The sequence below is a fragment of the Atractosteus spatula genome, chromosome 2 (genome assembly GCF_055471065.1).
Source record: "Atractosteus spatula isolate fAtrSpa1 chromosome 2, fAtrSpa1.hap1, whole genome shotgun sequence".
NCBI lineage: Eukaryota > Metazoa > Chordata > Actinopteri > Semionotiformes > Lepisosteidae > Atractosteus > Atractosteus spatula.
The window spans coordinates 66,812,636-66,837,216 of record NC_142707.1 but is presented as its reverse complement, the minus strand read 5'-3'; the positions used below and the strand labels follow the sequence as shown (position 1 = coordinate 66,837,216).

General features: G+C 37.7%; 1 protein-coding gene across 2 annotated transcripts in view; it reads right to left on the bottom strand.

The window, feature by feature from the left end:
- Positions 1-1,018: 1,018 nt before the first annotated feature.
- The window catches only part of prkd3 (protein kinase D3), a 105,237-nt gene continuing 81,674 nt past the window's right edge, over positions 1,019-24,581 (bottom strand). The window contains exons 10-19 of one of the 2 annotated variants that reach the window (XM_088909237.1): positions 24,494-24,571; positions 13,058-13,334; positions 11,633-11,685; positions 11,005-11,077; positions 10,271-10,377; positions 9,732-9,893; positions 7,918-8,016; positions 7,248-7,521; positions 5,968-6,053; positions 1,019-4,240 (exon numbers count right to left, since the gene is read on the bottom strand). In XM_088909237.1, the coding sequence (XP_088765363.1) occupies positions 4,067-4,240; positions 5,968-6,053; positions 7,248-7,521; positions 7,918-8,016; positions 9,732-9,893; positions 10,271-10,377; positions 11,005-11,077; positions 11,633-11,685; positions 13,058-13,334; positions 24,494-24,571 (1,383 nt within the window). In that variant the 3' untranslated portion in view covers positions 1,019-4,066. The remainder of the gene's footprint in view (positions 4,241-5,967; positions 6,054-7,247; positions 7,522-7,917; positions 8,017-9,731; positions 9,894-10,270; positions 10,378-11,004; positions 11,078-11,632; positions 11,686-13,057; positions 13,335-24,493; positions 24,572-24,581) is intronic. The other variant, XM_088909238.1, reaches the window with a different exon arrangement.

Below are 24,581 nucleotides of genomic sequence, written 5' to 3'. Positions count from 1 at the left end.
GCTGATTTTTTTTAAAGGGGAAGACTGTTCTGTCCAAGAATGAAGAAATTACAATAGATCATGCTTCCAAAAAGTAAATGGAGAACTTTTTTGTGAATATACTGTACAAGATGTACTGTATGAAACTTTTTAAATATCAAAAAGGACATGAAGATGTTCGCCATGTTTAATATTTTTTGGCCTATTTAACTAGAGACAGTTTGTGTTTGTGACCAAAGCCTGATGCTTGCTTGCTGACAGACAGCCCAGGAACAGACAGGCCCTTAAGCCCATGGAACATGGAGTTCCCTTCTGGATTAATCCAAGGAAAATGTGGTAACTTCCTTATACATGAAAGTCTTAAAAAACATCTACTTTAAATACTACTACGGGTTTGCAGTTAGCACTGTGTCCTGGATTTCAGTTTAGGTTCAGTAAGGTTTCCCCTCATCTGTGCATCCACTTGCTTTTGGTTTTGAATCAAGCTCTGACATTATTAGAAGCTGAGCATATTCATTTGCAGAGAGGACAGCGCTACAGTGCAGAAGTGAAACTGTGTGTCTGTCTCTGTGTGTGTGTGTGGGGGGGGGAGATTACGGTCATGCTAACGGAACTTCAGATTCAGCTCAAAACTCCAGAACATGGCTGTGTCACCAGTTGTATAGGTCAGTGGTTTACGCTGGCCCATGATATGACATTTCTGTGTAATGATTAATTGTGAAGGATAACATACTGTATGACACAAAATACACAGTTCTGCTGCAGGGCGAAATAAGTACTTGTGTTTTGTCAGTTCCATCACACGATGTTTCAAACCTACACTCGCTATTAAACAGAGGAGAAAACAGAAGTTGCAGAAGTGAAGAGTCCATGGATGAATGTACTTTTATTAAAGAGAGGGGCAATCGGATCCCAACCATTTTTTCTTACGGCCAAGGACATTTGACAACTTAGAATACGAACAGCTGTCTGACCCCTCACTGCAGGATGAAACTTCCCATTTCCAAAAATAGAGTACAAATAGAATAGTAAACTTATGTTGAGATGCTGCATTTTATTAATCAGTAAGTATTAAAATATACAAAACACTTTAAAGACACCTGCCAATCCAGTGGCAACACAGAAATTGAAATGATTCTCAGGATTAAGACATGCATCTTTAACAGTTTCAGTTCAGTCAGGCCCAATTTATACATTACATAAGGGAACTTATGCAAAAAACAAAAACAAAGCATTAGCATTAAACAGTTCAACTGAGCTTATCTCACAGCCCAATGCAGTGGTGTTATTCAGCCCTTATAACACTGCAGTATTCTCTTTCAACAGAAGAAAAGGACAAAAGTGAACTTGAAACTTAATAGTGGTGCTATTAAGGAAAAATATTCTAGCAATACTGAGAAAAAGGCAATGGAAACCATAATAGATGGCCGTCAAAAGTTAGATAAAAGCCGACAGCTTCAATTTTTGTATAATTCGCAACAAACTGAGTCCTTCTTTTGCACATCGGTAGTCATTGCTTAGAAGACGAACTCCATATGGTCCGGAATATTTAAGATATAAGGTTATTTAACTCAGAAATCTGTGAAATTGTCAATTTCCAGTTCACATTTGGTTGAAAAAGTCCTATTAATTGGATAAGGATGATAAGCAAAATGTGTCCTGCCCAAGATTTGTGCCTGTTAGACATCCAGTGCTGGGCATGAGCAATATTTATTATCCATAGAACTATTCTGTATAAAAATGGGCAGTTTCCTTCAAATATGCTTGTGCCAATCTTGAGATAAAGGCAGAGATATCAGAAATTTACAGAGACTGTTAGCTTTGGGATGCATATTTTGCTTACAATTCCTAAGACAGGTCTTCAGCTGCTACCTTCATAAGATTAGCAGTGTTCAGTACTGCATTGTATTTTAAAGACATTAAAGTAAAGGATGGTAAAGTACTGTAGTCAGATATTAATGAGAAAAAGTATTTACAAAACTGAAAAATCAGAACAAATAAAGAATAGGGCAGTAACAGTGTTATTTTAGGTATGAAACACTCAGGCTACATGCTCTAATTTCCCATTTGCTCACTGTGGGCTGTGCAATAGGTGAACATACTGTAAATGGCATGAAAAGTTCCCCAATCAAGCTGTCTGCAATTCATGTGCCCATGTTTTAAGAAATAATTACGCCATAAACCCGACTAATCAGACAAATCTGAATATGTTTAATGAGGAATTGATAGAAACAGAAATAATCAAAAGGTCATACTGTATATTTTCAATCTGAAACTGCAAATGAGAAGAAAAGGGAGTAGTAATAGTTTGCTCCATATGTCAAAAATACAAAAAAACATACATACAGAAACAAACTGTGCTGGATGAGTAGCAACTACTGTGTCATTGCACTCCACATAGTATTTTCCAGTATTAGAAGGCACGGATTGTTATACCTGTGCCTTACTTAACTGACAGTAATGGATACAGAAATTAAACTAGAACACATTAAATACTGCAAAAAGTCTTATTTTTTTTCTTTTTTAATGTGTTTTCATAAAATATCAAATCTGTTTTTGTTCAGGCCACTGTTCTTATAGCCCTTGTGCAAGAAAAAAATCTATATCTTATAAATCAGTATTTTATACTGTACCCCTGGGCAGGGGATATAAATGCTTTTTTATGACATGCTTTAATACTTTGTTAATGTGATGTTTGATAATGACACAAAATTATCTGTAAAGAAAAGCCTAACTAAAGAGCTGAGATGTATGTTGTAGTTTTGCCTAACTATGTATTGTTCACAAGTAGCAGGAATGTCAAGATTATGGTACAGTTATTGAATATGACATGGAGGAATGCAAAGTTTTCAAAAACAGCTCAGTTACTTCTGTTACACATCTTTAAGCTTTTCAGTAAGCAATACCTTTCCTGAATTGCTTTTTTCCATCAAGAGTTCTAAAGTCCACACATGTACTTAGCATGACTTTAACATGAATGGGTTACACATCCCATAGACATTTTCTGCAGTATCAGGAAATATATTTATCATTCCCTTGCTCTGATAATAGGATGTATAATAATTTAGTACACATGCAATACTTCTGGATATTTATGTAGTTAGGAAAGTAATGTTCATCATGATGTACATAGTCAATTTATAACCTGCTTCAGAGTGTTCTAAAGATTGGCAATTTGTAATAAATATAAACAAGGTTTAAAGTCTCAGATGCAAGTCATATCAAATATCCCTTTGTTCTTTCGTGGTTTTGTTTTACTTTGGTTTCTTTGTCAATGGAATTAAGTAGCAGCTGTTACAAGTTCATCTGATTTGCCAAAGTAAGGGTCAATCATTAACAAGACGAGTTGACCTATAGTGCAAAAATGTTCTATCCCCATGACATTAAACAAGATATTCAAGACAATAGCATAATGTTATATGTGTTCCAGTTTAATACCATCAAATGAAAAAATCTGAAGGAAATACTTTTTAAAAATAGCACTCTTAGAATAAGCAAAATTCTTTCAAGCCGGTTATGAAAAGATTTAAACATACATATCTGTTATCTCTTTTCAGATTTTACTTTAAAAAAATAGTTTAAGGAAAGTGAAATAACCAAAGTGCCCTTCCTCTTCCATTTGGTCCATGCTTTAGCCCTTTACTGGAGGTTGTGGTGGTAGTTTATAAGCTAGATTCCAAGAGCAGAATCCACAAGCCCAGAGGAAGTCCTTTTCCGATGCAAAGCGGAGTTCGCTTCCTACTTTACGCTTTGGACTTGTGGGAAGGCGAGATTCTTTAAAAAAAAAAAACGAGCCGAAAAAAGAAACGTCTCATCAGATCCCAGGAGCGATTGAAACGGTTCTGAACACCGTCAGTCCACGCAGCCTCTCGGTGTCACGTCCACCTCGGGTCCACTGGCGCCGCACACAGAGCCTGCCACGGCCGCCCGTCTTCGTCGGGGGGCGTCTCCGCGGTGTGTTCCGCCCGAGCGGCGCACAGCCAAAACCGTCCCAGCGGATCAGCGGTGTCGCGAACAGTTCCCGTGTCTTTCAATGAGCAGGACCCCTCCCGCCTCTTCAGTCCTCCACGCAGGCGAGATCTGGCCGCTAAGGGTCCTCCTCCATGTCGTCCAGGTTGGGAGCCATGATGAAGTGCTTGGGATAGGCCAGGTTGTGCATGTCGGCGTACTCCTCCCAGCGCGCGTCGTCGCTCTCGTGGGTGATGTATCGCTCTCCTATCCGCGTCTCGAACTCCCTGAGGTCCAGCCAGGTCTGGTAATCCTGGGAAGAAGCGCCAAACGAGCATTACAGCTAGCGCTTAAAAAGACTGACACGGTCAAGGATGATGACTTGGCACCGATGTGAACAAACACCACAACGATAGTCTACCTTTTATAAAAAAACTATAAACGCACATCCCTCAACTAATGAACGTATGGGTTATATTCCAAAGCCTGTTCATAAATCGACTTTCAATTCAAAGGTCATTGCCCCTCCAGTTTTAAAGATTTGACGTCACTGTCACTTTTCTATTTCTCATCCGTTTTGTAAAGGCTACTAACACAAAAAAAATACCGTAACTATAAAATAACAGATCAAAATTTGGATGTTATCACAAATAAAATCATGCTGTCACTGGGTGAGCGACTCCCTAGTCTCAGTCTGTTGTTCATACATTGGCATGAAATTCATACTGTTCTTATGGGAACCGGATACTGTAGCTTGCTTTATTTTGGAACAGATGTTCATTTCTCATGAAACGAGTGTACTTCCCCCTCAAGCTTTTTGATAAGCTAGCAGAAAAGGGTATTAATCAGACTCTCTGTTATTGGCTACTGGATTTCCTTTCTGATAGGAAGCAGGTGGTGAGGCAGAAGGATACCATCTCTAAGTCCCTCACCCTGAGCACAGGCGCTCCTCAGGGTTGTGTCTTATCATGTCTGCTTTGCTCTCTGTACACAAATGACTGTATTTCACACTCGGACTCAGTCAAAATGTTCAAGCTCGCTAATGATAGCACTACTCTCATAGGGCTCATCACAAACAACAACGATGAGTCGGTGTACATGAATAAAGTTGGGTGAAGCCTAAATAACCTGGAACTAAATTTCAGTAAAACAAAAGAACTTGTGATGGACTTTAGGCAAAGCAAGGGAGCACTTTCACCACTGTACATCAATGATCAGATTGTGGAGGTGGTGGAGAATTTAAAGTTCCTGGGCACCACCATCTCCAACACTCTCACCAGAGGCTGTTCTTCCCCAGACAGTCAAAGAAGTTTGGAGTGTCACAGGAAGCAGTGACCCTCTTTTACAGATCTGCCATTGAGAGTGCTTTAACCTTCTCCAACACCGTGCCAATCAGTGCCCAAGACACGAAGCAGCCAGAGAGAGTAGCGCCTATCGCCTCCAAAACTGTGGGGTGCCACCTTTCCTCTGTGGACTCACTCTGCCTCTCTAGACTGAAACACACAGCCCTACAGATTCTCACTGACCCTTCCCTTGCCCAACCTCTGTTTACCCTCCAGCTCCTGGTAAGCAGCTCAGGTCTATCAAATAAGAACCACTAGGTTCCATAACAGCACCCACCCAGAAGCTGTGAAATGCATGACCTCTGCACTTTAATTGAGCAATTTGTGCAGGGCCCATGTTATTGTATCTGGTCTCAGTGTTATTTATTTTATAAATAATGTGTTTAGGATGGAAGCTGTCTATTGTTGGTTTTATATTACTTAGATGGACTATCTTTTAATTGTATCAGCTCACCAAACCCAACTCCATGCCACTAGCTGTTATGGCAATAAAGCACTGAACTTGAACTTTGCTGACATCTCATATTTGGTGTATCTCAGGAAGCTCTTTTTGCCAACAGCATTTTCAAAATACAACACACCTTCTTTAATCCCTTGTGATAACTGAACAGTTTTTCTTTAACATTCCTCTGCAAAACAAAATTACATGAATTTGGTACTACCAACATTTTCACAGGCTGTATAAAAAGTTTGTTACCTGAAGCCAAGGGTGACTGAGGGACTTGTCCACACTGTACCTCTTCCTCATTTTCACCTGAAGGAGATTGTTTATGAGGTCGGTTGCTGGAAAAGAACGAATATGAATGAGTAGTGAATCTTACTGCACTGTCACAATCTTGTGTTAAACCAATTACTAAAATATACAAATAGCCAGAGTATCTGAGTGTGGTTTACATTGCAGAAACGGTTTAACAAGAACTCCCTCTTCTGAATCCTCAGTTGTCATTTCTCAGTGAGTGATCAAAATTGCTCATCTTGGCCCCTGTCATGGAATACCAGGGACTTCTAGGCCACATTCTGAGTCTTTCAGCACCATGGTGGTCACAAAGGCTGAAGTATCACTGTCATGGTCGCTGGACCCACACAAGAATGGAAACAGCATCCTTTCTCCAAGTCATGATAAGCCCCTTGAGTGAAATACATTATCTGAAGAGGTTCCCTCTTAAAATGCACTCAATGGGGGTCTTCCATTGCTTTAACAAGATTAAGGTCTCAGGGAGCAGGCTGAGCTCCATGGTCAAGATGTCACTGGTTTGAGCCCAGACCATGTTATCATACCACTCTAACTAGAATTCCTCAAGCAGCAGTGCTGTCAGGCATTGGGTGAGCTTTAATCACCCAGGGTCCCCCCTCTGCTTTTGGGGACCTGGCTTATATAGGGGACCCAAGGCAGGTGACAGCAACACTGCAGTTCTGCAGTGCCTTCAGGAAGAGACCCCCCACTCCTCCAGCTGGTGTTGACTCTTCTGGGAGGCAGTGCGGAGGTTCGCTAATGTACAAACATCAGCCAGCTTTGGACCAGGGTATAAATTGGAGTGCATTATAAAAATATGTTGATTTCCTGTGTCCAGCCATTGTCTCATGTCACAGTTAAATTTATTTGAGACTTATCCCTTAGGGGTAAGAGGCACAACTCTCAACTTTGAGGAGAGGATAGCAAAAGAAAAGTTTGATAGTGTTCAAAAAAGATAAAGGACTGATCATCAATGAGGGGGTAATCTGAAAAAATAAATTTGCTACCACATGTACTTTCAATATATTTCAGGAAAATACCTTTCAAACAAAACAATTAAGAGAATATAAAAACAGAAGCACAATTTTGGCACAAGCATACAATTATTATTATAGGCTGGAAATATTGTTTTCTGTATCATGGAGGTATAATGCTAATGTTTTCTAACACGTTTGCCACGTTATCGCAAATGCCTACTTTTGCGGAAGAATTTTTGACAATAAGAATAAAAAGAAGCAGAGTACCTTTACCTTCTCCAGATATCTCTATCCAAGGATTGGGTGGATACATGAAGGCTGCGTTTTGAATCTGGTCATTGATGTCTTCGTCTTCGTTGAAGGGGAAAGTGCCACTGAGGCTGACGTAGATGATGACGCCCACGGACCACATGTCCAGAGAGCGGTTATAGCCTTTGCTCCGCAGGACCTCGGGGGCCAGGTAAGCGGGGGTCCCCACCACGGAGCGCCTGAAGGATTTCTCCCCGATGATGCGGGCAAAGCCAAAGTCACACAGCTTCACCTGCGGAACCAGCCAGCCACAGAACAGCTGTATTTATCAAGCGTGTTGGGCTGCCGTGTTACTTTTCCTATACTGTCAATGGTAACTTGTCCAAGAAAGAAATACTACAGGAAACACTGTTAAGAAAGCATGTGTTGGTGTTACTTGGATTTTACTTTTTTAACATGCTGCTGTTTTATAAGAAAGCTGCTTAACAAGCAACTGTGTCATGTGTTTGTTTGAGAAATGTTTACATACTGAATCTGATGTTTGGTATTGGGAGAAATTCACCGTGGACCTTAACGATATATTATTCTTGGCAAAATGGTGCAATTCCAGCACATATTAAAGATGGGAAGAAGAATTATTTTCCATGTTGTTCCTCCAAAGCTGCTGCCCACCTGGGTCTGAACCTACCTGAGGGAAAGGCTCTGCTGAGGCCAGGAGGACATTCTCAGGCTTCAGGTCACAGTGCACTATGTTCTTAAAATGCAAATGTCTCAACGCCACCAGAATCTGTCAGACACAGAAATGATCAATCAATATACTGCAGGTTAAAAACTCAATCGTGTAACAGATCTTATAAAATAGTTTTTTTTTAAATCCAATATCATTCATGTTTATTTAATGTTTTTTCATTCTGTCACAATTCCCATCTATTTTGGTTTTTTGAAAGTATACTACTTTACATCTGGTTCCTCTTTTGCGTAATTGCAAGAACATTTTCAGCCTTCTGTCACTCACAGACAGTAAGGGATCATCATCTTGAAAATGTAGTGTTATTCTCTTTATTGAATTCAGAAAAAGTAAATACATCACTACAAGTACTTGCAACATGTTAGAAAAAAAATTCACAATTATTTTCACCAGTTGACTGAAATATCTGGATTCACATAGTGTATAAATAATGACAGCGCAAATACTTTAAATGATTACCGTTAATAATGCTAAGAACATTCCATACTCGCAAGGGAATGAGTTACATTTGACTAAACTTGCATCTAGTGAAGTCAAAATGATTATTTATTGTATTTTAAAGGGGTATTTTATTTCTATGTAGCATAAACACCAAGAATGCAACACAATACAAAAAATATTATTATATACTGTAACTGTTGAACCTACTTAGCGTTTCAACAATTTATGTTATGTAAAGTACAGTCTACTTGAAATGCTTTTAAATCAAGTCTGGTCTGCCATAGCAAATGAGAAAATCTGAGGTTTACAGAACTGCAAGTTAGGCTGGGGCCTTGTATAAAGTGTCCCCTACAAATGTCCCCCAACAGGGGGTCTATCACCTTAAGAGGCGAATGGCTGGTTCAGGAAGAATAGCTTAGTAGTATATAAGATGTTGAGTTGGGCACATTTCCAGTCAGTGCAGTATATTTTCTCTCACCCTTCGCAGGAAGAATTAAGACATTCTGAGGGAGTTCCACTTGGCTCAGATCCACAGAACCAGCATTTATGGACTCTACTCTTTGTGAAGTGGTACTACCAACTAGTTTTGAACATGTAAGAGACCAGAAGTAAATTAGTGGGAAAATGTTTTATAGCTAATGCAAGATTAACTAGATTGTACATCAGTCTTAGAGGGCTGACTGTCCTGTGAAGTTTGGTCCATCTTTGAATAAGAGTCAGTGTATCTTTGAGCTGTAGAAAACCAGAGTTCAGGGAATAACATTCTTCGTAAATATAAGTCTCTGTGCTCACATTTTATTGTTGTAAATCATTTGTCTTTTTAAGTCTGTGACTTTTCAGTACTTCATCATCCAACTGTGACAGGCAATAAAAAAAAACAATGTGATCTCTTTGATCAGTTTCCATTCCTGACAATAGTGGGCATGTTATTAGGTATTTCAGATCAGTAACAGATAATTATTTTTACTTTAATACTCCACTCCCCAATTTGTCAGACAACATTAAAACTGAAAGCGAAACTTCTTCCTCTTCCATATGAGTGATGAAGGAAGTGTATCCATAGTGTTAAAGAAGCACCTCAGAATGAATCATCTGTCCCCATATCTATTCACAGAAAACCCCTTATTCCTAGCAAGAGTGGTGGCATCCTGAAGCCTATTCCAGCACAGGGCTCATGTCTTTGGGAAGCAGGAAGCAACCGGAGCCCCAGAAGGAAACGCACATGGACACAGAAAGGCATTACACCAGGATCCAAGATGCTAACCAAATCTGCACCGAACACGCCCGATTTCAGCAGAACGAGAGAAACTCACCTGCGTGACCAGAAATTTAGTGATGCGCTCTGGAAGTCTGCTCTTCTCACTGGAGAGAATCATCTCCAGCATGTCTCCGTGGAGCTTCTCCATGACCACAAAAACTCTCTCGGGAGTTTCAAACATGCACTCCAAGTTCACAATCCCAGGATGGTGCAGGTTCTAACGGGGAAAGCAAGCAAGCAAAATGCTTCAGTGTACGGGCAAGAGAGCCAACCAATTTTCTACATTGTATCTTGCTTTCAAGATTTATGCCTAACGTTCTAATGTTCAGCCTGTTAGATTACCTTGTACTGCTGGTCCAAGCTGTGACAAGAATCAAACAGAAAAACGCTGTGCCACAGCATTTCCCCATCAAGCTTTCTAGTCAGAACAAACCGAGGATAAAACTGACACTTACGTTGACCCAGCTAACCTAATTACCATTACTTTCTGAAAAGGATGACTATTGTTTGAATACATGTGTAGTGATGCTCCAAAATGCTATACACTTTCTACACACAACTACTGAATCCAAGTGTACAGAGCAGCAGGCCTACCTGTAATATAGCAACTTCATTTCGCAGCTGGCTCTCCTGCTTAGTGGGAAATCTCATTTTGTCAATGACCTTAATTGCAACATCTCTGCCCGTTTTCCTGTGTTTCCCTTTAAAAAAAAAAGGTGAAACTGTTCTGTAAAAGAAAAGATCTACACAAAGTGCTGGAAGCTGCCAAAGTCACGATAACGTTTACATTGTAAGTGATTTGAAATGCAAAGTGGAACCAAACAAAGCCATTCATGATAAGGGACCTCAATTCTATACAGGAGAAAATAAAGAAGCACCATTTGAATTCAGTTACGTCTTCAACAGTGTACTAGGAATTGTCTTATTTATACATGCAACACAAATGGGCTGGACTCCAAAAACTGTATATCCTGTACTGTATATATAAGTTACAGGTTTATGTTTAGGATGTATTCAGTTTCCATAACATGACACTGTGGAATACATAATTGTTTAAAGAGAGGTGGCTGCTTGTCAAACTCAGATAATGCGTTGTGATTGTGAAAATAATATAAAAAACATTTAAATGTTTACTAACAATTTTTTAATAACACTTTTAATAAGTATTCCTCACCATAGCATGCACCAAATAAATCCCCCAAAATATCAAAACACCCTTAATGTAGGCACTGGTCTGTTAGCAATCAGCTGCTCAAGTTATTACATAATAAACTCCACACCTGCTTTATTTCTGAATTGTACAAATATGGAAAACCTGTAAACCTTACCGCCATATACAATTCCAAACTGTCCTGATCCCAAAACCTCATCAGCAAAGATCTGGTATACAGAGCTTATATCCTACAACAAGGAAACAAGCCCGTTCTTAGTCAGAACCAATATTATCAATATACAAACAAGCTTACAAATAAGGCATTACCTGAATTAATTTCTACACTTAATTACTATTAATTTCACACTTTTCCTTCACAAACAAATATTCATGTATTTTTATCTAACTACAGAAATCATATATTACTGAGATTCCATTTTTATTGTTATTATCAAAGTAATATGTATTCAGATGTTAAATGCTTTTGGATTACTTAACCTCTTACAATTTGAAATTCTATTATTTTCAATTACACCACATAGTTTCTTTTGATTAACAACTAAGCACTTTCACTTACTGTGAGGGAACTGTAATATTTATTCCCGTAACCTCACAATATTGGCCACTTCCTTTTATTGAGCTTTTCACAGTGATTTACAGAATACTGATTCTATCTTTTATAGCGGAACCCAAAAGTATTATAAACCATAAAGCGCACAAAATCAAAAAAGGGAAAACTGATAACAACAAAATACTGTATTTGGAAATTGCATAACACTGTCCCATCAACAGGCCACACTTACCACATTCTCCTGAATCTGGCAGTTGGACACAGATATGCTGATGGACAGCTCTTCTAGTGTTAAAAAAGAAGGATTAAAATACAGAACCACTAAAGATACAATACAGTTCCATGTGTGCAATGAACCTAATACAGTTCTACATTTTCTCACCCAGTGACATTGAGGTAACAGCTAAGCAGAGGTCAGTATGGGTACCCCAGATTAAGAAAACGAATAATTCGAGCATAAGATAAGAAGCGTTCTTTATGATCTTCAAACCATGCGCTAGTAATTTAGCCCACAGGCTCCTAAGTAATTCCAGAACAAGGTTTATTACTGAAGTAAGGTGTATTTCTATCACACTAATTAGAAGATGATGTAAACAAATTACAAATCAAAAACTTTGTTGATTCACTTCTTCTTATTCTTAAAATTAAGAGTTACGTTTAAATCGTGAGAACAATGCTTTATAAGCAATCATATTATATTTTAAATATTAAATCTCACTTACACATGTTCCAGGTGCACATTTATGTCACACACTTATCGCAGGATTAAAGCGTCAGAATAAACTAGGAAGAATCTTAATTGATATCTTCTTCTGATTTTAACAGCTGCCACCTTCAGTGGTGTCAAGATAACTCTTGCAAATGTAAAGTAAATCTTTACTAAATGTCGATTTTCAATATATGGTAAAGAAGATGTAGGGCTTGGTATGGTTTTGCCAAAACTGTAAAAACTAATCTCTCAGATCAGCACAAAAAATATTCATGTCTCTGACATTTCACCTGCCCCATTAAAATACCACAATGGAAAGGTCCTTATATCCTCTTGGTAGTTGGACAGTTAACTCGTATTACAAAGTTCACTACAATTCAATTACAATAATATCAGCAAAAAGCCCTATTCAAGAGGATGTGTATATACTTTGTTATACACATAATTCTTGTGTCTGCAACACATCTCAGTTCAAACCCTTTCAGAATTTGTTGACATGGATTATTTTTTTGAGAATGAAACTGCCCACTTAACATTTCCCTAGTGTGTGCCACAAGCACCACACAAACGAGTAAGCACTTCTGAATAAGCTATCCTAAACGAAAGGTCAATCGGACATTTCATCAATTTTCCACTACCCCTTCACTGAATTATATCACCTCAAAACACATTAAACAAAAACAAAAAAGCATGTACTTTCTATAGTTTTCACACTAGCGTTTTCCACGTTTACGCCTTATTGATGATGTCCAATGTTAACCAATAAAATATTTAGAAAACTAGACAAAACACGTTAACAATTAACAGCATTATTTATACTCTTTTCAGCATTTTAAGAGTGTGATAATGCAATTTAGTCCTTAAATGCCTTACTGCCCTGTAAAAGGCCCACTATGATTTCTTCTCTCAGCACAGTGTCGACAGATGGTAAGCAGACTTTGAACTTACTGTGGTCTTTTCCTTGTGCTCCCACAGTGCAGACACTAGCCTGTGGGGTAACAGGCATCAGGGCTTGTCGGATTGCCTTCTCCCAGCTCTGAGCCACCTCCAGGCCCACTCCTGAGGCAGCCAGCACTGGGTTCTGAAAGTTTCCTCCATTGTTCTCTCCCACATAGTACACCATGGTGTCCGTGATGATCTCGAAACAATGTGGGTTGCTGCCCTGTGCCAGGTTCGAGAAGTCCCTAGCTGGGTCCACTTGCAAGATCTCTGAGAGAGGGATTTCCTGTGAAGAATTAAAGAGATTTGCATTTGAGTCCAAAAGAAGTCCCAGGAGTTTACATTTCCCAGGCCTCTGCTCATGTAGCACAACGTGACGATAGAGAAACACTCCTAGACCCACAGAAAATGCTTCAAGAAATTAAGCGCTGGTTCATCAGTCACAATTTGAAATCTGCCTTCCCCAGCTTCACAGTCAATCAAAAAGGAAGCACAGACTTCAACCAATAGACGTTTAATCAGTTTGTCTGACTTCCTCGCCTCTTTCTGCATGTATAAAATGAACTGCTTGTGGTTTTCAAAGACAAGCACGTGACAGAACACACCACTAATTGAAGTGCTCTGCAATTAAAAGGCACAGCCTAAAACTTGAATCGTGCAGCGAGCACAGAAGGCAGCTATCAAGTGAGACAGAATGACTTGTGATTAAGGTAGCTGCTGGCCAGTCAATATTAAACCAGGACCTTGCCCTAAGTGTGGTGGGGAAACCCCTTACCAAGACCGAGAAGTGGTAAAGCCCCATGCAAAAGAGCTGTAGCTTTGCATGAAACCTCTCCTGACAAACTCAGTTCCAAAAACAGAAGTGCGCAGATGTACAGATTTTACTGCCTAATAAACCACAAATACAACTAAAGAAACGAGTGTAAAGAAAAGGCAAGTAATCCTGGATTTAGCAAATTTCATCTTAAAAAAGACTAAGTGTGCAGTCAGAAAAAAAAACTAAAAGGACTAGACCTGCAGATTCTGTACAAAAAACATTCTGTGCAAGACTTCCCTGTACACAGCCAGTCAAGGCTTACAGGCGTGAGAGAGGACATCCTTGTAGGTACTCCCAACAGCAGGCTTTTCCAGAGGCACACAGCGCTCACTGCTGCTAACAGAGAAGCCACTTCCTTCATTTAACTTTACACGCATGCTTTAATAGATGCCACTAATCTGAAGTGAACAATATTTCCATCACCTCACTTGCAGAATTATAAGTTAAATGTTGGCAGCGGTTAAAATGTTGTACAGGTGCTCGAGTGCACAGCAAAACTGTTCTAACAACAACTCATGTTGCACCAGCTGTTTTCTAAAAACTTGAGAAGTCAAAAAAAGAACCAATCTCACGGTCAATGAAAACAAAATTGTGATGTATTATTTACCATCCTATGACTGCTTTTGACAGTACGGTGCCCGTTTTAAAATGCCAAGGACCAGAACTGAGGATTAAAAGTCCAAAACATTTCCTGTGTTTTTCCACACTCATTTATGAGTGTCCAGCACACACGTCTTTGCTGCTTGCTGTCTAGCCCAGGTACCGCAGGTAAGAGAGCAGAGGAGGTGAACCCACTGAATCCACACCACCTCCAGGAGGCTCAGTTAGCAAGGGTGCCATGCCATACACTAACAGACTGCAGCACCCTGCAGCACCTGAATTTCACTTTCGGGGTCAAGGAGTTGTGATGACTAATGAAAGCAACCTGGTTTGCACAACATGCTGAATATCATCAATGCAGATCATTTTGGAGCTCATGTAACATATTTGCTTCAAGAGCTGCAGTACAATTTGTGTGAAGGGTGTCCGACTCTCATTCGTATGAACTAAGACTATGACAGGAGAGACAGATTAGCTTTGCGATTTCACTTTCACATTATTAATCATCTTGGTTCAATGAACTGAGTAAAAAATATCCTAAAAACTGTCGGGCATAACTGTGATATTATGTGAATAGTATCACAAACTCATAGGTGCAAATCACACATTTCCTAGAAAAACTCAGCAAGAGTAACAGGGTTTTTTATGACAAGTTTTGTCTTGTGGCTAAGACTTAGTACAATGTCAGACAGATTTAGATTTACAGTACTAAAACACCTTGTTTGCAAGCCTTATGTCATTAACAGCACATTACCCATTCCTATAAGCACACCAAAAAAAAAGAATTATTTTTATTCTATCTGCCATGTTCGCTAAACATTGCTGTCATGCTCGCTGTAATTTAACAAATCACTATTTGTTAAATTACAAAGTCGTGAACAGACTGGCTCCACTTGTATGTTAATTTTTTAGAAGCACTGAAATTACCATGTCTAATTTTTTCAAATTAGTGATATAATTATAAGTCAGACCATACTAACATGTCTTTACTGTTTCATCTGCGGTTGTTTAATTAAAATGATAATTTAGAGTCAATTTGCTATTTTTCCCATCTTATATGTTTGTAAACATGAACACTACCCCAGCCTTGCAGCCTTGTTGGAGAGGTGGGAGACATACAGTAGAAAAGGAGATAATAAGTCTAACATTTTATTTTCTGGACTCACGAACCATCAACGTTTGTGCTGCTAGCTTTTAAAAAGTATAAAACAAATTCTGAATGTTTCAGAGCTCAAATGTGATCAGATAATTATGTGAATAAGGAAAGAGAAACACTTAAGATTAAGAAGCTGTGCATCACAAATGACTGAAAAGGTGCATGTTTATATCTGAATTACAAGCGGGTTATCTTAATGTAAAGCTTAGCAATATAAAGGACTGAGTACTGTTAAGATTTTAAATCTGCCATGCCCCCAAACTGTAGAAAGCTGACTCAGAAAAATAAAATGGTTAATTCAGTTATTTAGTTGCAATGCATTTAATAGTATAATTATACAAAACACAGATAACCTCTTTATTAAATAATTTATCTTTCGTAAAAGTAAGACATTTTTTAGAACATTAAGTTGAAAGGTTTGCAATTAGTGCCATCGAGCAGGGTGTTTGTAGCAACAAGAATAGACATTCATCTGAAAAAGCAACACCCACATAAGGAAACAACACGAAAAAAAACAGAATTGACAGTATTTGCAGGCAAGAAGCCTTTAATTATCTTCCTCTTTTCTGAAGTAAAGTTCAGCAGCATACTGATAATAAATGTTCTCATAAAAATGCCCAAAATTAGATGTTGATGTCTCAATCAAAACTGTAAAAGTACCAGAGGAGAAGCCAGGGTTTCTTTCCCATTTTCCCCCTGCCCTGAGACAGAAGGGGCATGGTGTAATAGACCCGAGAAACGCAGAGCTTGTTAACTCACAAGTGTGTTCTGTGATTAGAGCACCATGCTTACAAGTCAAGTTAGATAAAAAACTCAATTTGAAATTTTTCACAAACATCATAAAAAACTGTCATATTGCAAAAAGGCACTTTTCAATTTTAAAATTAAATACAATTGCCCTACTTTGTCCACGGAACGTTATTCAGTCAGACTGAATATCTTTAACAAAAAAAATGGTTTCATGTTATTAGGTACAGTACAGAAACTATTTTCATATTGTAAAGTTAGGAGGGAGTTTCCTTGTTTTGGAGTTAAGAAATGATCGTAGTGTGTTGCACATTCTTTTTCATCCACTTGTGTTTCACAAATAGCTGGCATTTGTTTTCCATACCACCAGATCAGATATAGTCAGGAGGTTTGAGTTCTAAAGCACTGTTATCAATATTACCAGACTTTAAGGCACATAATGTGTTTCTAGATAAGGGATAATACACCTGGGGCTACCACTGCAGCACAACTTTTTGTTTCAGTGCATGTAAGAAGCTGAACAGGAAATTTCTCTGCCTTTAGAAATCACCTAAAATACTTAAATGTATAACAGTTTAGAAGCAACAGTTTATAATACAGATAAAACATAGAAATGAGATGGAAGAAGTGCAATGCAAAATGTGAATTCGTTCAAATAACGAGTGACTCATTACCTATTGGGAAAGCTATTAAATGTTCTTCAATGGATAAAGAAAAGATGATTTGCAGTGATTTTGCAGTGTATGCATGCATACATGTGCCCATTATAAATAAAATTAGGTTTTGTAACACAAAGTCTTTTATCCTGTTACTGCCAAGTTTACATGTTCTCACTCAGTCACGTTCCTAAAGTACACAAGACCCTCCACACACGGGGAGGTGTAAAATGGCTCAGTTCTGTAAAGCTAGAAACCATGACGAAAATAAAGCTGAACCACATCTGGAAGTTATTAGAGAGGGCAAACAAATGCAGATTGAGATTAACATTATTTTTTAATTAAAGACTACTACTATTAAGTTTTTAGACTTTTTTGATTACGTGCTTTGACAAAAGCTTTTTGATTAATGGTGTAAAATAAAAGAGCAATTTCAAACAATGTGTGTTTTAGAAAAACATTACTGTTACAGTATCTTAAGTAAAAGACAAAATGATATGTTCTCAAAAGGTTGACATTTCATTTGTTAATGTTACAGGCTGATGTTGCTGACAATGAAAGGGTCTCTAAGGATCTAGACACAAGCCAGTAACACCTAACTAGTGTCAATACTTCCATTTCCTAGAACTTCAAACCAGGGGGTGTTTACTTATCAAATCAAAGTTTATTTTTAAAATCCACAACAATACAGCGTGCAGCAGTAGTTGCTGGCAATGAAATGTCTTTTCTGCGAGCTCACAAAAATCACAAAATTAAAGTTAGGAAAATAAGGTTACATAATAATAGATGTAATAGAAATGAAATAAAACTCAATATGAATAGAGCTGCTATGTGTCCATGGTGTATGCAATATATACAAGTAGTGCGGTTATGCTGAATACAGTGAAAACTGTGTGTCCATGTAGCCATTACAGGTGATTTGCTAAAGGAGCTGCAGGTTGGCTATTTAGCAGTCTTATTGCCTGGAGGTAGAAGCTGTTCCGTAGTCTGTTGGACTTGGACCAAATGCTTTGGTACCATTTACTGGACAGCAGGAGGGAAAACAGTTTGTGACTGGGGTGACTGGGGTCCTTGAGAATGGACCTGGACCAGCACTTAGTTGTGCTGGGTGAGAGACACGCTGATCAAAGGAATCTTCTGGGTAATCTTAGCTGATTAATTTATGGGTAAATGATTAAGAGTGTCAAAAGCTTAGCATAAAGGACAGATGACAAAACAAGGAGAGACAAGAGAGAGGAGACATTTGATAAAGTGTGTGCCAAGCGAGAGCTCCTTGTTCGAGATAATCCAAAAAGACCCAATAGGAGCTACAGTAAGTATTTCCTTTGTAATCTGTGCTTATATAGGACTTGGATTTTTTGAGTGAAGAATCCCTTGGTTAAAAACAGCCTCTCCTGCTTGATGGGTGAATTTTCAGAATAGGGACATGGACTCCCATTTATTTAGTGGCATCTGAGTTAGCAGAGAAAGAGGTTTAACTACAGGGTTTTATTTTATTTAATTTATAAGGCAGCTCATCTCTTATTCTGGCCTTTGTAGGCATTATGAGTCTGAATACTTCGTAACAGTCGAGGATTTTTCTGGGAGGTTATGAGGTTAGGTCTTTGTGACGCCTTGTCTGTACAGACTGTACAAAAGGTAACTTGTGGGTTGTATGTTTTTGTTGTGTCTAGTGTTTGTATTTTCACTGTTGAGAAATATTAGTTCAACCAAATGTGCCCAAATTATTGCTCTTTTCACCAAAGCTGTGCAGAGAACAAATAATTCATGTATCTCTAACTACACCAACCACTAGGGTATATTACTGGCAAAACCGTGTTGGCAGTTATGATTATTTATTTTAGTTATTGACTTAAGCCGCTCGGTCATTTTCTGGTTCTTCTCATTTTTGTAACCCCCCATTTGTTAATACTATATATTCATAAAATATTGTGCATTTGCTTTTCGGAGACAGCAGCTAATAAATCATGTTTTTCAAAACTTTAATTTTTACCACAGCTCTATTTTGTTTAAAAAAAAATCAATAAATGATAAGTCACTTTCTTCTTTAGACACAGTCACAAAAGCATGTTGTACTTTTACTGAGTAACTTTCTATCTGAGCACGGAGGACTTAAATTTCTGAGGCTGTAGTTTCCTTTGTAGAAATTACAGGCTGGTTTTTATCTGAATGAGTCAGAGGAGAACTGGGGTGAAAGTGAGCAAACATCAAGCCTAGTCTCCACTAAAGGATCTCTAACATCTGTATGACTAATCCGTATATACTGGACTTGTACCCATGTTCTAGCTTTGAAGAATGCTCTATGCTTTACCTACAGGCTTAGAAATTTCACTTAAGTCCTCAAGCTTCTGCTAGGAATATCTTCTGTTATTACTTTCAGTCAATTGCAACACAATTCTACAGTTAACAGGAAAAAAAGGGACCTGTGTTATTCTTAACAAGTAGTGTCTCATCTATAGAAAAGCATTTAAATTAACTTCTCTTTACAAATGTACAAAAGGCTTTAAGTATCAAAGTATATTTTGGAATTAAATACTGAATATCATAAGAATACATTGGTATTCCCATGACTTCATGGACAGACAAACATCATATATACAGACAGACAGACTGATAAATGTATTGACAGAAAAAGTCCTTTCTTTACTTTGGAAATGTGATAAAAGTTTTACAAATACAATCATGAAACCAACAAAGCAAAGAGGGGATTTCTCAGCTCGTATCACTGACCATATCAGCTACTCGTGACTCTTAATTTCTTTATACACTTCTATACCTTACTTCTATTTTTTCATGGCATTGCTGACACACAGTGTGGGTGATGAACTGAGATGACATTTAAGCTACTCTGCAGTACGACCTGAGTGTAAGCAACTTCTGAAAAGATTCAGAACTAAAAGGAGGGTAACTGATAAAGAATGCAACCTGAAGGTGTTTTGTATAGTCAAGAATGCTAATGTCTTTACTAATCATAACACATGTTATCACTTCGGTGTGTTTAGTTTCGATTTGTTGTTCTTTATCAGATTTTGTTAATGCTAGGGCAAAATCATGCACCAGACAGAGAACAAATGGCAATGAAGACCACAAAGTCTGACTGCTGACAACCTAAATACATTTATGTTGATTAAATTATACAGAAGTGTATAATTTATTTTGTTTCTAACAAACAGCAAAATCTATACAGTTAAATTACTTGATGGCTATCAAAACTGATATTCATGTACTATATAATCACACTGAACCTGCCATCCAATTTGAACATACAGATTTCAAATAGGTCTTCTGCATTAAAATCAGAAAACAATATATTTGCCATTTATCTTCATTCCGAAATCCATATCTTGGCATTCTAGATTAAAACGACTGCTATGAAGCAGAGCACATGTAGTGAAAATTGATCTACAAACCACCTAATTCTAATGATGTCTAAATCAGACATCAATTACAGTATAATGTAGTTTTATATAATGAAATCGGGGATTTTTGTATAAAATGACACTATGGTTTTCATGGGAGATTTCAGCTTGCTTCACATAGATAGGAACCTAAAGGAATGTCAGTAACTGAAATTGAAATGACAGACTAGATTAATGACTGAGTTTGTACTATAGTTTCAGAACACCAACTACTGTATAGGAAGCAATAGTTTTAATTCAGCATTTTTTAAACAATCTAGACTGTGTGAGGAACACACTGTAAGGTGAGAGAAACTGCATTCATCATACTTTGAAGTGACATGTAGACTCCAAAACAAAGGTTTAAGATTCTAAGTAGACTATGAAGTAATGACATTGCTTAAAAGAAATTGAGACTAGATACACAATCAGGAGAGAAGAGATGGATACAAATATCTGCTTTTGCACAAAACATGTTCATAACACAACTAAGTCTAGTTCAGGAAAGCAGGGGCCAGAATGTCTAAATAAATAAGTTAAGAATAACATATGGAAAGAAGCTTTTAAAAAGTTAAAAACAATATGATTTGAAGCACAGATTACAGCAAACGGTGACGTCAAGTGTCTGAGTTAAATCTGGGAATCTTTTAGATAAGGAAAGGGAAATAGCTGATGCATTAAATTAAAATTTCAATCAAGTGTTTACACATGAAGTCAGACAGTATGACTCATGCTGAGCAAACAAAAAGTTCTAAATATACAATTAATTAAGCAGAGAAGAGGCTGATGTTTCAAAGGCACTAGAAGCACTTAAGATAAATATATCATATAGAATATAGAATAACATTCTACCAATTTTGCTTATGGAAACATTATGTTATTCACAGGCTACTAACAAATCTTTTTCTGCAGCCTCTCCAGACAAGGGAGATACCCATTAACTGGAAAATTGCAAAAACAGAACTGGTAAAATGAAATCAATTACTTCTAATACAACGAGTCTTACTTTAGTTTGAAGCAAATCTAATAACAATAACATTAAAACACAAAGGGTTATCTGTATGGCAATGAGACTCTAAGGGACAGTGAACGAGCAGTTAGGAAAAGTACGTTTTGCTTTTAACTTACTGAGACTAACAGACTTAGCAGACTAAGTTAAGCAACAGCAGTGAAGGACACACTCGGAGTATAAAAAATAGTGTATTTACATCGTCAGAAGACTTCTGATAAAGTTCCTCATAAAAGATTCTCAAGCTGTAGATAGTAGGCATTCAAGGAACTGCACGAACATGGATTAAGAACGGGACAGCAGGCAGGAAACAGAGGGTGCAGATGTGATGAATGCTAAAATATGGATGGATATAATTATCACAGTAACTCAGAAATCTGTGTTAAGACAAATATTCTTCATGATTATAGCAATAGTAAGTAAAACTAAAATAGGAGGATTGGCAACCACCGTAGAAGCATCACTTAAGACCAGGTACCAGGGAAACACCTGGCAGATTGCACTTAACAGAGAGAATCCAGGTAGACAGAAGAGCATGGAGACAGCAAACACATGAACTACAAATATAAACTGGGAAACACAGAGCTTGAAGAAACTATTTAATAAAAGCTTTGGTTATCTGAGGTTTGGATGTGTAGGAAGAGTGTAGAATGTAAAAATTGGGATTTTATGTGAAAATTGTACAAAGCCCTAGTTACACCTCAAATAGACTATTGGCTATAATTTTGTACCTGTGATATAAAAAATAAACTTCTGCTTTCTGTGTGTAGAGAAGAGCAACCAGTATACTACATTCCACAAATAAAATCTACTCCCAGGCTAGTAGAACAGAATCCTTTCATTTCTAAACACAGAAGACTACAAGGGGACTTGATTCAAGTATGTAAAATACTGTTATGTGAAGGGCATCCATAACCCCTCTGTGCTGGGACTGTAGCCTGCCCTTTTCTCTGTTCGGTACTGGCTGGAGGTCACTTAATTACTTAATTATTGAATTACTGTCAGCTGTGGACCCCCTGCTGACCTGTATATAGGCAGTGAGAGAGATCTACAGAGAACAGAGGAGCGACATGGACTACCAGAGTCTCGCAAAAGCTCTCGCATGAGACTTTGGTTTTTTTTCCTCCGGATTTGTTTTCTTTTTCATCACGTTTTGGATTTGTTGAGTTAAGTTGTTTTTTTTTTTATATGTACACTTGTCAGTTAGGCTACGATGGAGTTAGCCAGATCCCTGGAAAACTTTCCTTTTCTGTTTGTCGTGTTTTTGGGTTTGTTGTGTTTTTTTCAGAAACTCGCGCGTTTCTGTGGGACTAGTTTTTTTTAGTTACCCAACTGATGTTGCTCCTGCAATTGTAAAACTACTATACTTTGTGGGGTTTTTTTTAAACGCACAGGAGCTGTTTGTGTTTTTCATTATTATTGCGGCTGATTGTTAGCTACAAATAGCACTACCTTCACTGCACTCTTAAGTTTTGGGAAGGCTAGGTGGTGGCGTGACAATATTCAAAGGCATCGACAAAGTCGACCCAGTGGACTTTGACAGAACCAACAGTGAAAGAAGAAGCCAGGGACAGGAAAATGCTGTAGAAAGTGAAAACAGAAGGCACTTTTTTGCACCAAGGACTGTGGGACTCAAACAAATCACCTACAAGACAGATGGACAGAATAGCCTCCTCTCAAGTGGAAACAACGGAAAAGTGTTCTTAAAACTAAGTACAGGAGGCCCTTTTGTATACTGAAATGTTAGTGTCTGGAACAAGTCACCCAGCCATGTTGTTGAAGCTAAAAGCCTGGCTTCTTTCAAGATATGGCTGGAGGAGATCCTCAGATCAATTAGCTACTAAAAAACTCAATGAGCAAAGTGAGCCAATTGGCCTTTTTGCATGTGAATATATTTTTATGTTCTTAAAAACCTGTATTAAATAAAAAATAGAACACAACTCTTTATATACACCTTTAAAGAGATTACACCTGTACCTCCATATTTAGAAGCACATGGAAGAGTTGATTCAAGTACACACAGCTCTTTTTACGAATGTTCTATGAAAATTCAATACTATGAAGCATGTGAATTGCTCCTCACATTTCAAATAAATACACCAAATCAAATACACCAAATGTAAAGTAGTGCTCTTACTTTTCGTAACAATATTTGTGGTTTACACCCTGAATTTATTAAGAAAATGAAAATTGTGAGTCTGTGTGTACTGTAATTACACAAAAAACAAATGAAGTGGTTACTGTTACTTAGTTATGATTAATGATGTGTAACTAGGTAACCAGTGTTTTGTATTAGTAACCACAGTATGAATGGTAGTTATTACTGTTTCTTTTGTACTTTTTTGGTGAAAAAAGTAAAAGTAAAGGTGACATTTTTAGGGTTTGGAACAGATCACAATTTTCCCCCATATGAAATAATGGAAATAGGTTTCTCTTTTTACAATTTTTTTCTATACGAAAGGGTTTCTGAGAATGAATTATGTTTGTGAAAAGAGGTATGGGTGTAGTAGCAGTCACAGCTGATCTTGATACTGTAATCTGGTGGCTAAAATACAGATGATAAAAAAAGAATCTTTAACCTTATCAAGTGTCAGAGAAAAAATTACTTTGTACCATTAATCACTGAATCAGTATTTAGTTAAAGTCTACTGTAAAATCACATTACAATACATTGTGTATAAAATCATGGTCTGCACAAAACCCAAATTCAACTACAGCGGTTTTTGTTTACTACCAGATCTAGGCCATCAGTAAAGGTCAGAAGTGTGGTGGGGTGGTTAGTGTTCTGGACTCGTAACTGGATGGTGCGCTTAAGCAAGATGCTTCACCTGAATTGCTCCAGTAAAATAAACAGCTGTATAAATTTGTGAACGTGTAAAATGCTTTGGAAAGAAGCATCATCGTAATAAAAAGTTAAAGAAACAAAAACTGTCAACTAAGGAATACAATTAAATATTACAAGGCTTAAAACAAACTATTTAAAGACAAGCATATAAAGTATCATGAATAAATACATTTTTACAAACAAATGACAATTTTAAAGTGATTTTAACTTAACATACCTTATAGTATTTAGCTCCAGTGTCATTCTGAAACAGGGTAAGGTACTTGCTGTCTAGTCTCCAGTAATGCCTCTTTCTCTGGAAGAGA